At 44.0% G+C, this 14653-nt stretch overlaps 1 protein-coding gene across 6 annotated transcripts in view; it reads left to right on the top strand.

The window, feature by feature from the left end:
• The window catches only part of LOC141113175 (ATP-dependent RNA helicase DHX58-like), a 437515-nt gene that overhangs the window by 160481 nt on the left and 262381 nt on the right, over positions 1–14653 (top strand). For all 6 annotated transcript variants that reach the window (XM_073606104.1, XM_073606103.1, XM_073606102.1 and 3 more), the window contains 2 exons: positions 12986–13242; positions 13840–13989. In XM_073606104.1, the coding sequence (XP_073462205.1) occupies positions 12986–13242; positions 13840–13989 (407 nt within the window). The remainder of the gene's footprint in view (positions 1–12985; positions 13243–13839; positions 13990–14653) is intronic.

Here is a 14653-nt window from a genome sequence, read left to right as displayed (position 1 = left end):
CTGGAATGAGATGAGAAGAGTAAGGTGAGTGGCACTGACGGGTGAAGGGAAGCGGTTGACAAAGAAGGTTGTTTGCCACTTATGTGTCTCAGCTGGAGTAAGCTGGATTGGAGCAGAGCTGGCAGGAGCAGGATAAGCAAGAGCTGGGATCCGAGGCATCACCCAAACCGGACGCTGCTGCTGGTAAGATCTTTCTGACCGTCGCTCCAGAGCCACCGGTTGATCTGGATGGCCAATGTAATAAGGGCCTCCAAGGTGCTTAGAACTCCGACGAATGCCAGTTCGTCCTTCGGGTTCTCTGAAAGTCCTAAGTGGAACTGGTGTCACAGGGCTACGTCGTTCCACTGTGTGTCTGCACTCCAGCGCCTAAAGTCCATCACATAGTCCTCGGCCATCCTGCGGCCTTGCTGGAGCACGTGAAGGGCAGCCTCTGCTGTGGAGGTCCGCTGTGGGTCTTCAATCAAAAACTGGCCATCGCATCAAAGAAGGTGGACATGAACTGTAGCAATATGTCATTCCGCTCCAGCAGCTGGTAGGCCCAGAACTGGGATTTGCCCTGGAGCAGAGAAATAATGAATCCCACTTTGGTGGATTCCAGGGAGAATGCTCGAGGCTGCAATCACCCCGAGGCTGAATCCCCCACAATGCTCCAACCGTACACCGGTGTCATCCAGTGTCATCCAGTGTCTGCTCCAGATCAGGCAACCAGGTCAGCGCTATGAATATTTGGACCACTCTCCGCCATCTTGCTCCTCTGCTTCGTGATGCATGCTAGCAGGTCTCCTCTAGAGCATGGCACCGCCCCCTCATATTCAGACAGGCTGGCATCTGTAAAACTGATAGGCAAGCGACTCCCCTGGTGTGCTGCTGTAACCCCTTGTCAGACAAACTGAAGTTTGCAGGCATGATGAAACTAGCAAGACTTGTCCAGGCATGTCGCTCAGCACCGAATGTGCCCAAACAACTGAGAGCAGATGACAGCTGACTTTTCTAGTGGTTGCAACAATAAAGTTTGTAGCCCATGCTCACTGAAAGGAGCACTTTTAGCACAGTCTCGCCGCAGGCACCCGCAGGCTGACCCCTATCACCCCGGGCAAGAGTAGACACTTCCAGGCACACTTTACTGTTTGAAGCAGGAGTTTGAAGCATAAGTTCAGAATGTCCAGCATTAGCAGATCGCTGGACATATTTGTATTCTATGGGCGCAGTCGCCCGTCGTGGTTGCCATGGGTGACAGCACATGGTAGAAAGTTACTGAATTGAAATGTATAGTTATTCCTGCGCTACCATGTAAACGAAGGGCAATGAACGTTGAACTGCTGCAAGCACCGAATATAGGTCAATAGAAATAAGGTATGTAAAAATTGTTGCTGCGCTGTTCTTAAAAAAAAAAGAAAAAAAAGAAAAGAAAAAAAAAAACAAAAACCTATGCTGCTAGAGGTAGTAGTACAAAGGTAAAAGAACACGTAAAATGATATAAACATATAAAAAAACAGAAACAATATAAGAATAAGTACAATCAATATAGAGCACTTCTATACCCAATAGGTGCAGTGTGATATTCCACAATAATCGGTGGTAATAGCAAAGTGCAAGAAAATCATTCAATAAAGACTTGAAATAAAGGCCAGATGTGATAAGTATCTTACTGGAAACACTAAAATCAATATACAATCACTAAAAACCTCAATGGTCCGTGCAAGTAGGCAAAAAACATTGTGCCAAAAACAGCAATTAATAAATTAAATGTTCAACATGCGATCAATATGTGCAAAAATCGCAAATGCTGTGTATAATAAACATATAACCAAAAAATCAATATACAGTCACTAAACACCTCAATGGATCGTGCAAGTAGGCAAAAAAATTGTGCAAAAAACAGCAATTAATAAATTAAACGTGCAACATGCGATCAATATGTGCAAAAATCGCAAATGCGGTGTATAATAAACATATAACCAAAATAAGTCCACTGTAGAACTTGTGAAAGTTCAAACAAAGGCAAACATGTGCAAAATATATAATGGGACAGAGAATGTAGTCCAATGCGATTTAAATCCTTTTAATGTGGCTAATCAGAAAATGTGCAAAAAAGTGCAATAAGGTACTGATAGCATGGGGAGTGATCTCCTCTTCGTGCACAGGACACACAGTGGTGTGAAGTGGCCTCTTACCTTGCGGTAAAGAGGTAACCGTATAAAGTTGCTGGTAATGGCTGCTTCTCCCTTGTACTCCTAACTGCCTCTCACTTGGATTCTTGGGCTGGATGGAGCTGTTAGTGGGTCTTTGTCTCTCAGTGGAGCAGGAGGGGGATTAAAGGAAAGAAGGGGCCAGATAGTGTAGTATTTCAATCAGAGGTTGTTTTTTATTAAAACAATGGTGAGGGTACTCACTTCACTTACAAGAAAAAACACACAGAAAACGTATCTCCTACGAGCGGCGAGCTCGTTTGCATATACCAGTCTTGGATGCCTATCCCGTCCCTACACGTGACGTCACGGTCACGTGACTTCATCAGGGGATTGCAAATTACTGAATTGCAGAATTTTAGCAGCGGTTGGGTAACTGGGTAAGCAGGGCAGCAATAACATGGCAAGCAGCTCCTGCTGGTTGCTATGGACAACAGCACTTAATGCTGTAGTACTGAATGCAGGCCACATAAATCCTTCCCCTAGGTTTGATTCCTTAATTGGTGGAACAAGTGCAGTTCCCCGGCTCATTCAACTTCGGTCGCTAGGGGCAACGGCTGGCAGGTTACCTGTAAACAGATGTCACGGATGAGCCCGCAACTGTAGCGTTACCCCCATAGGGGCTGCTGAATGTAGTGGTCCATCTGTCACCCTGCCCAGCCAGGCACACACTCCTCACTCGCTCAGAGACATGAAAGCAGTCCTTGCACTTGTTTTTTATTTTTTTTGAGGGGAATTTATCTTGAATGGGGGATGGGAAACATATGAGATGCCCAAGTGATCAACAGTCACAGTTAGGACTACTATATACACCACATATATACAAAATTCTTTATTAAAAATTCAAAGGATTCAAATGTCAAGTTACAATTAAAATATAAAGATACCGGCTATAGGATACATACAATATTCCATGGTACAATGATGCAAATACAGGTATACACAGTATTCCATTATTGAATGTTTGACTGTGTAGAGAACCCCAACGCACGCCAATGTCTCATGGGACTACTGGGACCACTATATAGACCATGGTATATACAATCTCCTCTTCTCCTCCTGCACTTCCTTGCTTGCAGATTATCACGCCTCACTCCTCCAGCACATCACTTGCTGCATTTCCTGCACTAGCTAGCACTGTAGGCCTGACAGTGGCTCAGCCAGGCCTAAAGCAGATGCCCTTGACAGGCAGGGACCGTGGGCCCCTATGGTGTAGCAAAATAGAACGTTCCAGTGCTAGCTGTCCCTGTGGCTACTGCTCTCAGTACCACCTCTTCAGGCACTGCCAGCCCTCCTGGCTGCAGCTGCCCCTTTCCACTGCCCGTGCCACCACCAACCTCCAGACTGGCTCTGCACCCATCCCAGACTGCTGAAATTCAGTCCTCTCAGGCATGCCTCCCAGTCCTCCCGACAGTGCGAACACTCCCCAGCCCTCCTGGCTGCCTCTGTGGATCTCCTGGATACTTGCCCGGCAGTGTTCTCCCGCTGTCGTCTCTTGCTCATCCTGTGCCTCCTGGTCAGGACACCTCTGTGGGTTGTAAAAACAAGCAAGGAAAATTCTCCCATGGGGCTTTTTAGCAGCAATATAGCAAGATTCAAGATGGAATAAATGTAGAAAATTCTTTGATAAAAATTCAAAGGATTCAAATGTCGTTACAATTAAAATATAAAGATACCGGCTATAGGATACATACAATATTCCATGGTACAATGATGCAAATACAAGTATACACAGTATTCCGTTATTGAATGTTTGACTGTGTAGAGAAACCCAACGCATTTCGACCTGTGCATTTATGGTCTTCTTCAGGGGGATGATTTGCTAAAAAAATACATTTAGAAATCTCAATTTTTACATAATAAGTTATGCACCAAAACAATTATCCATAGTAGTGCTATATTTACCGTTTAAGAATGGAATGGGTGATCACATAGCCGGGGATATTTCTAAAAGGCAGATAAATAATCTGGAAGGCCCTGTAGTTGTGCTCGTTGCCCACAAAGTAGAGGGACCCAGCAATCAAAAGGGGCTTACAAGGAGCCAGACTTTGGACACCACCCTCAGAGGGGCTGAAGAAGAGACACGTGCGGCAAAATTTCCATGCAACAGTAATATATTAGATAAAAAGGGAATAATCAAAGTAATAGATAATTAAAGTATGAATGGGCTAAGTAAGTATTATATAATATTTGTCAGTATGTAGATTCACTATTAACATTAGTTAATGTTGTGTAGACTCCTGATTAGGAAGTCATAATATAAATAAAAAAATATTATTTTAAAAATTATTATTATATAAGTGAAGATTATAATATATTAACTGGGGAAATATAGCACTACTATGGATAATTGTTTTGGTGCATAACTTATTATGTAAAAATTGAGATTTCTAAATATATTTTTTTAGCAAATCATCCCCCTGAAGAAGACCATAAATGCACAAGTCGGTAGGTAGGGGGATCAGATTCCATTGAATCTTTTCGCCCCGCATGCATCAGGAAAGACCAAAGTAGTCTCCTGTATTGCTTTACCCAATATAATTATTTAATTCATTTTGACTCTGAGGGTGGTGTCCAAAGTCTGGCTCCTTGTAAGCCCCTTTTGATTGCTGGGTCCCTCTCCTTTGTGGGCAACGAGCAGAACTACAGGGCCTTCCAGATTATTTATCTGCCGTTTAGAAATAACCCCGGATATGTGATCACCCATTCCATTCTTAAACGGTAAATATGGCACTACTATGGATAATTGTTTCGGTGCATAACGTATTCTGTAAAAATTGAGATTTTCATTTTCGGGGTGTGCAGCCTCTATGTCTCTCCTATGTGTGCTTTTTCTACCTCTGTGGGTTGTAAGAGGGTCCCATCCGTACCCGAGCCCAGGCCCAAGGTCACCCCCAGACTGGGGAGCTCCATCAAAGGCCCCGACAGCCTAACACTCCATCTCCATCTTCCACATGATCAGCTTCTCCCCCAGTTGGGCTGACTCTGGGTATTTAAGGAGGCCTGCCCCCTGCCAATCCAGATTGGGGATTGGTCAGGGCTCCTCAGAACACCCCAGGTGGCTCCACCCCCCTCTCCATCTCTCTTTCCAGAAAGCAGAATCTGGAAGAATCTGGAAAGAAGTGGGAGGTCCTAATGACACCACCTGTGAGTCACGCAGCTCTATGCTAGGTCACTCCTAATCAGTGCTGGGACAAGGCCATTTGGTGCCCAGGGCGAAGATGACAAACTGCTGGGACAAAAAAAGCACCCCTTACCATAAACTCTGCCCATCAGAGTGCCCCTTAATACAAAATGTGCCCATCAGTGTTGCTCTTAAAATAAAATATGCCCATCAGAGTGCCCCTTAACATAAAATGTGCCCATCAGCATGCCCCTTAACATAAAATAAGGGTCACGCTGATGGGCACCTTTTATGTTAAGGGGCACTCTGATGGGCACATTTTATTTTAAGGGGCATGCTGATAGGTATATTTTTAATGTGCACGCTGATGGGCACATTTTATGTTAAGGGGCACTCTGATGGGCAAAACAAGAAAAGAAGACCAAACTCCCACCATATGTCAGCCTACATAGTGATGGTTGCCGATCCGATGCCGCTCCCATTATTTCAGAGGCTACTGCCCTAACCAAAAGACAGCATAAACAAAAATACTTTCCAAGGAGAGTCACAAAAGACGAGACCTCCCCAAGAAAGAAAGACGCTACTGCGGCTGTAGTGGGCACTAAAGGATCAAGACAAAGTAAAATAACCACATATTTTATTAATTATCAAAACTACAATAATTAAAAGAATAATTCAGCACACTGAAGCTATAAGAAGCTGGTCTTGCTGGATGATAGATTGCTTTGAACCTGCAATACATCAATATATATGGTGCAAAAAACAAACAAACACTGAGACAAAAACAAACATTAAACAAACATATAACAAAAACGGTCCCGGCGCCTATGTCACCACACATGCAGTGAAACCCTGTAGGCTAACTGGCAATGTAAAGGTTAACAGAGAATAGTGTTATATATAGGGGGAATCAGTGCATGTGTGGCCCCCAGGGTGTGAAAGGGTAGCAGATACTGATGTGCATGGCTGACTAATTTTCCAGTGTTCCAGGTAATTTCCCAGCTGAAAAACAATTCGTTCATCCTTAGTTGTTCTGAATAAATGGAACGTATTTGATCAAATACCTATATGGGAATCATTACGCCTGTGGTAAGGTTAAAGTTCCTGGAAAATATATTGCTACTGGAACAAAGTTTGAACATCCAATGAGGGCCAGATTCAAATATAGAGCGACCACTAGTAAGGCATTTTTCTGATAGTTGATTAATTATGTATCCTTAATCAAGGTATTGTTCATAAATGCAGGTACTGATTTACATTGAATGTAACTATCATTTGTCCGGTATCATCATTGGCCTCATAACACTCATGTATGGCTGTCCCTGAATTGGACCAGCACAAAAATCATGCAGTTCATGTAAAGCAATGGAGTCTATCAGGAGACATATGCTTGTATAATCATGATTTCCTACATTACCGCTTCCTCTCGCTGTGTAGATATGCTGACCGATATCTCCTGTATCACCTGTACATGGAATGATTCCACAACTTCCTCTTTTCTCATACAGAAGTCTCTGTCCATAGATGGAAGATTTGAGCAGGACGCTGTTTAGTATATTGTGCGGTGTACTCCAGGATTTTCAGCAATATTGCAGCGGTATAGTCAGGGAAGTGTTTAAATGAGTGTATGCAGACCAAGCACTCAGTTCGCGGCTCTCCACATCCCGCTTGGGCTAGGGGATCACTCGAGCAGCATCTTCGGGCCTCGATGACGTCAGCGCGTTTTGCAACGGTGTGTCACATAGCTTTGTCTGGATGGGGAGGGGACGGGCGTTCACCTCTCCCTTTTATTCTATTGAGGTGAGGCTACCCCTCCTAGTACTTGCTTCTTCAAAACATAATAAACAGGGACAAGCTAAAAAGAAGCTCAGATGTTCATCTTCGATGTGTTTGTTGTTAGTTTATGCCTTCCTAACTGGGATAATTGATACATATAGGTAGTCCGTTGCTAATATTGGGATGGAACAATAGCGAAGCAGGGGCAGTCAAGTTTATAGTCACATCTATTTAAATCAAAGTGAGAATAAGAACAGACATAAAAGTTAACAAAAACATATAAAAGTAAAAATAAAAATAAACATAAAATTAAACAAACAGACTAGGTGGTGGTGCCATGGGTGACTGACGTTCCCGGTATAATAACGGGGTAGGTCGTCACTCATGGAACATCCACAATCCCTCCATAAACAACATAGATGTAGATATTATCCAGTGCAGATGGCCAACAGTGTAGAGGAGGAAAAGGTAGAGGAGGAGGAAAAGAAGTAAGATAGAGGGAGGCAGGGGAAGAAGCTCAACGAAAAACTCAATGAAAACATCCATAATGGACACAGATAAGAAACACACTCATGTATGCCAGCAGTGTGCAGTAAAAGTTGAAAGCGAGACTAAATTCCATCTACAGGTGATACAGGAGATATGATTATACAAGCATATGTCTCCTGATAGACTCCATTGCTTTACATGAACTGCATGATTCTTGTACTGGTCCAATTCAGGGACAGCCATACATGAGTGTTATGAGGCCAATGATGACACAGGACCAATGATAGTTACATTCAATGTAAATCAGTACCTACATTTATGAACAATACCTTGATTAAGGATACATAATTAATCAATTTCTTACTAGTGGTCGCTCTATATTTGAATCCGGCCCTCATTGGATGTTCAAACTTTGTTCCAGTAGCAATATATTTTCCAGGAACTTTAACCTTACCACAGGTGTAATGATTCCCATATAGGTATTAGATCAAATACGTTCCATTTATTCAGAACAACTAAGGATGAACTAATTGTTTTTCAGCTTGGAAATTACCTGGGACACTGGAAAATTAGTCAGCCATGCACATCAGTATCTGCTACCCTTCCACACCCCTGGGGGCCACACATCTACTGATTCCCTCTATACATAACACTATTCTCTGTTAACCTTTACATTGGCAGTTAGCCTACAGGGTTTCACTGCATGTGTGGTCACATAGGCGCCGGGACCGTTTTTGTTATCTGTTTGTTTAATATTTGTTTTTGTCTCAGTGTTTGTTTTTTGCACCATACATCTTGATGTATTGCAGGTGCAAAGCAATCTGTAATCCAGCAAGACCAGCTTCTTATAGCTTCAGTGTGCTGAGTTATTCTTTTAATTATTGTAGTTTTGATATTTATTAAAATATGTGGTTATTTTACTTTGTCTTGATCCTTTAGTGCCCGCTACAGCCACAGTAGCCGTCTTTCTTTCTTGGGGCGGTCTCGTCTTTTGTGACCCTCCTTGGAAAGTATTTTTGTTTATGCACTCTGATAGACACAACAAAATGTGTCCATCAGTGTGCCCCCTAAGAAAATATGCCCATCAGTGTGCACATTAACAATATACCCATCAGCGTGCCCCTTAAAATGAAATTTGTCCATCAGAGTGCCCCTTAACATAAAAAAAAGGTGCCCATCAGCTTGACCTTTAACAAAATATGCCCAGCAGTGTGCACAATAAAAATATGCCCATTAGTGATCACTAGTTAACATGTGGCCCACATACCTTGCATGCAGGAGGGCACAACTGAAATACCGAAGGGGTGGAAGCTGTGAGATATGGAGAGCCAGGACCCGGGAACCGTGAGTAGCAGGGGGGCAGGGCAAACATGTGACGTCACGCCCCTACTCGCAGCCCGTGAGTGCGAGCTGGTCTTCTGTCAACTCCGAGACCTGCGGTGAGGAGCAGTGGGCAGGCGCACGCACGCAGCGTCACTGGTTGCTGTGGAAACCAGCGGTCCCAGCAAACCAACACTTGCTGACATTTACAATTATATCAGTCAATCACTCAGTCCGGACTCGGACGGCGGGCCGCCATTTAGTGACGGCTGTTTTAGAAGGACACTTCACTGCGCCACCCCAATAAATTGTACCACCCAGGGCATCCGCCCTTTCCGCCCCCCCTTTTACCGGCTCTGCTCCCAACCCAGATCACAAAAACACACCCAGGCTTGGCTGCCAGCCAAGCCTGTAAATTTACATACTCAAAAAAAAACCTGTACTATCCTTCAAGCACACTAGAGGGTGCTACATATGTGAGATTTTAGCTGCTGTATAGTGCACCATATCCTTCTTTAATAAGGGCAAGTGGATCCCGATTAAGCAATCTTTTGCATCGATCCACCAGGCTTTTTGTACATGCATTATGTTATTTAATGGATCTTGAGAAAGGAAATGGATTGTTTTTAGCACCTTCCCACCCGGCCTATAGCAGAATGACAGCCTGGCGGGGGCTCCATTGTTCTGACTGGACATCATAAGACCTCCTTCAGAACAAGCCACTCGTGTGCGCCCCTGGGGGAACGCAGCACAGTGGTCAGTGGTGTGATGTGTCGTTTGGACACACCGCATCTCCGATCATGGTAAAGAGCTTATGACATAGGCTCTCTACCATGTGATCAGCTGTGTCCAATCACAGCCGATCATAGTGTAAATAGAAGGTGCCGGTCATCGCGTGAGTTGAGGAGAGCAGACAAACAGGTCTACTGACAGGGGGGGTCTGCACTAATAATCAGTGCATTGATTATCAGTGCAGTCCCATCAGTGATGCCCACCAGTGATGCCAATCAGTGTCCATCAGTGCTTTCTTTCTGTGTCCATCAGTAATGCCTGTCAGTGCCTCCTCATCAGTGTTGCCTATTAGTGCCACCTATCAGTAGTGCATCATCGGGGCCAACTATCAGTGCCCATAAAGGCTGCCCATCAGTGCCACCTATCAGTGCCACCTATCAGTGCTGTATATCATTGCTGCCTATCAGTGTCCATCAGTGCTACATATTAGTGCCTCCTCTTCAGTCCCACCTCATCAGTGCCCATCAGTGCAGCCTATCAGTGCCTGTCAGTGCACATCAATGAAGGAAATAAATTGCTAATTTACAAAATTTTGTAACAGAAACTAAGAAAACCTCCTTTTTTTTTTTTTTAATTTTCGGTCTTTTTTCGTTTGTTTATCAAAAATTAAAAAAACTTGATTAAATATCACCAAAAGAAAGCGCTATCTGTCACAAAAAATTATAAAAATGTTGTTTTAGTACAGCATTTTCATTCAAAGTATGACAGCACTAAAAGCTAGAAATTGGCCTGGGCAGAAAGGGGGTGAAAGTGCCCAGTATTGAAGTGGTTAATGTTTCTATGTTTTAATTGTATCAATAAAGCTGTATCTTATATTTTTTAATAATTTATGTTTGGTCTTGTGTGGCACACATTATATCCCCCTACTCAAATCCTGTGACGAAGGGTCTGGTATGGAATGGGGTGGACCCCCACGCGTTTTTTTTTTTTTTCACTCTTTTCTATTGCTGGCAATGTTTTCTTTTTTTTCATTCAGCTGTCCGCGGGGAAGCCTGTTGATTGCTGATGACTCTTCTGTTGTTAGGGACGTAGCGGCCTCCTTAACAACCAGCTATGCCAAATGCTGCGCGCAGTGCATTGTGGGGAGCTCGGCGGCAAACATGCCACCAAGCGAGATTAAATCTCTTTTTCTCTAGACTTAAAGAGTACCCCCTAATGTACCCCCCCGTTACAGTGAATTACTCAACACTCAAGTACACTATATAGACCACTTATGTATTTATACACGTTGATCATATTCGACTTAATCTCCTCTTCTCAAGAGAGAATAAATTCAGTTTCTCCAATCCTTCCTCATAGCTGAGCTCCTTCATGCCTCTTATCAGTTTGGTTGCCCTTCTCTGCACTTTCTCCAGTTGCCCGATATCCTTTTTGAGAACTGGTGCCCAAAACTGAACTGCATAATCCAGATGAGGTCTTATTAATGATTTGTACATGAGCAAAATGATCTCTCTCTCTCTCTCTGGAATCCATACCTCGTTTAATACAAAAAAGAATTTTGCTCGCTTTGGAAACCGCTGCTTGGAATTGCATGTTATTATTAAGCTTAAGATCTACCAGAAAACCCAGATCCTTCTCCACCATTGATATATACTGTATGTATGATGCATGCGTATTCTTAGCAGCCAAGTGCATAACGTTACATTTACCAACACTAAACCTCATTTGCCACATAGTTGCTATGGAGGTGCGGGAGTGCGGACTGCATCCCGGTGACACACCCGCCAGAGGAGTGACACCAGGGCCGGCGCTATCATAAGTGTGAGCCGACTGCCAGTGGGGCCCCAGAGAAGGTAGGAGTCATGGCTTATCGGAGGTGCAGGCGGCCGGTGCAGTATCTCTTCTACCTCGCTCTGACTCCCTCAGTAATTTCTATGGGCAGACAGGGACTCTGTTTGGGAGTCGGGCTGTAAGTGTCAGTATCCCATCCTGTCACTGCTGTTCTCAGCACCTCCCTCATTCCACCACCTATTCAATCTCACACTCCGCCCAACACTGCCCACACTCCAACTACCTGCATGCAATGCCTGCAGTGTGCTGTGAAAGGGTTCTGTGAGCAGCTGGGCAGGAGATCTGAAACAATGGCTATTATAGCTGCCTAAGAGGGAACCAGACTGAGTGGGGGAAGGCATAATTGGTGAGCAAGGCTTTTACACACATAACACCCCCCCTGTCTCTCCCCCACCACCTTCTGCTTTGCCCATCACCTCTTCTCCCTCCCCTCTTCTCACCCCCCCCACACTCTCTATCCAATCTCCTCTCTTTTTTGCTCCACCCTTCTCTCTCCCTTTCCTCCCTCTGTCATCCCTTTTCTTTCTTTCTTCCCCCTCTCTTACCTCCTCTCCCTTTCTTGCTTCCCCCCTTGCTTCCCCCCATTTCTTGCTTCCCCTCCGTCCTATTCTTTCTCTCTTTCGACTCTCTTTCTCCCCTTCCTCTCCCCCCATTTCCTCTCCTCTCCCCCATTTCTCCCCCTCTCTTTCTCCCTTTCACCCTCCTGTCTCCCCTCTTTAGCCCCCCCATTTCTGCCCCTCAATTTTTTCTCACCCTCTCTCTTTCTCCAGTCTCTTCCCCCCCCCACCCCAATGGGTCCCCCACAGTCTCTTCCCTTTTCCTCAGTCCCTCTTTTTTTTCTCTCTCTCTCTCTCTCTCTCTCTCCCTCTCTCTCCCCCCCCCTCTCCTCTTCTCTCTGTTCCCCCTCTCTTTCTCCCCTCCCTCTTTGCCTTTATCCCTGTTTCTCTCCACACACCCTGAACAACTCCAGACCAGGAACAAGGTTTCAAAGCTTTAACTTAGAAAAGACATCTCAGAATCCAACATGTAAGAACAATATTTCTCCTACATCCCTAATCCTAACTCAGTCTGCCCTGACATACGTACCTGTAAAAGGTAGAGTCTGTGTATGATCAACGGATCCAAGTGTCATTTTTCAGTATTGATTTCTTTGGGGGGCGAACTTCAGGTCTTGATGACCTTTTACACAACGGCAGTATCAAGCGACATTCTTCCACTCCTCCTGGGTGCGGTTCTCTGATTTTCTCCCTCAAGTCTTTTATTGACTCTGGGTCCCTGTGCTCGAGGGGGCTCTCCGCTGGGGGCTCTTTGCTTCGGACCACTGTCCCTCTTTTAAATCACACGACCGTTGGTTCAGACCCAAAAACAACCCACCAAAACCAAAGAACCGGGAAAGGCATTAACCCTTACCCTCCTGTTCTGGAGCAGCAGCTTACTGGCATAATTTCAACCCGCTTACAGATGTGCTGGAAAAAGGTGCATTTATTTATTTTTGCTTTTACAGATAACAATGACTACCTGCTAGAACTGAGCAGAGACCAGAACAATGAAAATCCCAATCTAAAGAGGCTTGAAGAGATTCTCAAGGAGCACTTCCAGTCCTCGCAGGGTTCCCGCGGGATCATCTTCACTCGCACTCGGCAAAGTACCCACTCCTTGCACAACTGGATCACTAGCAATTCCACTCTCAAGGAACGGAATATAAAGAGTGCACCACTAACTGGAGCTGGCTTCAGCAATCAGACCAAGCACATGACACAGGTATTGAAGTAGTTATGTCTGCTAGCAGAAACTGACTGCATTGCTCCCTTAACAATTACAGGAAAAATAAAAATAACATTAGCAGTCCTAACTGTACGATTAAGGAGAACAGGACTGAGACGTTGCCTTAGTCCAAAAAAGACATGGGTCCATTTATAAAAAACATTCACTGATATTGTGCAGTATGTTTACATCATATGATATTCAGCTTCATTTAATAGTAATATTGCAGCATTTTCCTGAACTACACCAATTTGGATAATACAGCATTATGGCCACTAGATGGAGTTGACCATCGCAAGGAGTAAACATAGTAAATCAATTATGGTGATTATTCATGACAGCTGTGTGATTAAGACATTCGCACAACATATTTTTTTTATAAATGGACCCCATTGACTAGTGCTGTAGCGTTTTTACCTATAGTGATATGGCATCATCATAGCAATGTAATCAGATCATCATGGTAATGTGTTATTCCAGCGTCTTCATGCTGATATTGCTTTGCAATTAAAACATTTTAACTCCTATAGTAAATCAATTTTTAAATTGCTTTTGGTTCAAGTAATACTTTGTATTCAATATCTGTGTTCACAGAATCAGCAACAGGATGTCATTAAAAATTTTGATAAAGGCTCGCTAAATCTGCTCATTTCGACCAGCATTGGGGAGGAGGGCCTTGATATCCCAGAATGTAATATTGTTGTGCGTTATGGTCTCATGACTAACGAAATAGCAATGATGCAGGTAAGATATCACTGCAGCATTTGTGATGTAGAAAATTATTATTATTATTATACAGGATTTATATAGCGCCAACAGTTTGCACAGTGCTTTACAATGTAAGTGCAAACAGTACAGTTACAATACAATTCAATACAGAAGGAATCAGAGGGCCCTGCTCGTTAGAGCTTACAATCCAAAAGGGAGGGTCAAGTGATACAAAAAGGTAATAACTGTGGTGGATGAGCTGATGGAGAAAATGAAAGTACAGTAGTTAGGTGGAGACAGGATAGGCTTCTGTGAAGAGAAAAGTTTTCAGGGATTGCCTAAAAGTTGATAGAGTAGGAGATAGTTGGACAGATTGGGGTAGTGAATTCCAAAGGATGGGAAAGGCTCAGGAGAAGTCCTAGACGCTAGCATTGGAGGAGTTGACAAGGGAACTAGAGAGCAGGAGGTCTTGGGAGGAACGAAGAGAACAATTTGCTTTGTATTTTGAGACTAGGTTAGTGATGTAGCTGGGGGCCAAGTTGTGAATCGTTTGTAAGTTATTGTTTGTATTTTTAATTTAATTTGTTGGGTGAGTGGTAGCCAATGGAGGGACTGGCAGACAGGGGTAGCAGATGCTGAGCGGCTTGGAAGGTGGATGAGTCTGTCAGCAGCATTGATGATGGACTGAATATGTAGGCCA

This window comes from Aquarana catesbeiana, linkage group LG12 (assembly GCF_042186555.1).
Source record: "Aquarana catesbeiana isolate 2022-GZ linkage group LG12, ASM4218655v1, whole genome shotgun sequence".
Classification (NCBI taxonomy): Eukaryota; Metazoa; Chordata; class Amphibia; order Anura; family Ranidae; genus Aquarana; species Aquarana catesbeiana.
Note: the sequence above shows the minus strand (reverse complement) of the source record. Positions and strands in the feature narration are given on the sequence as shown.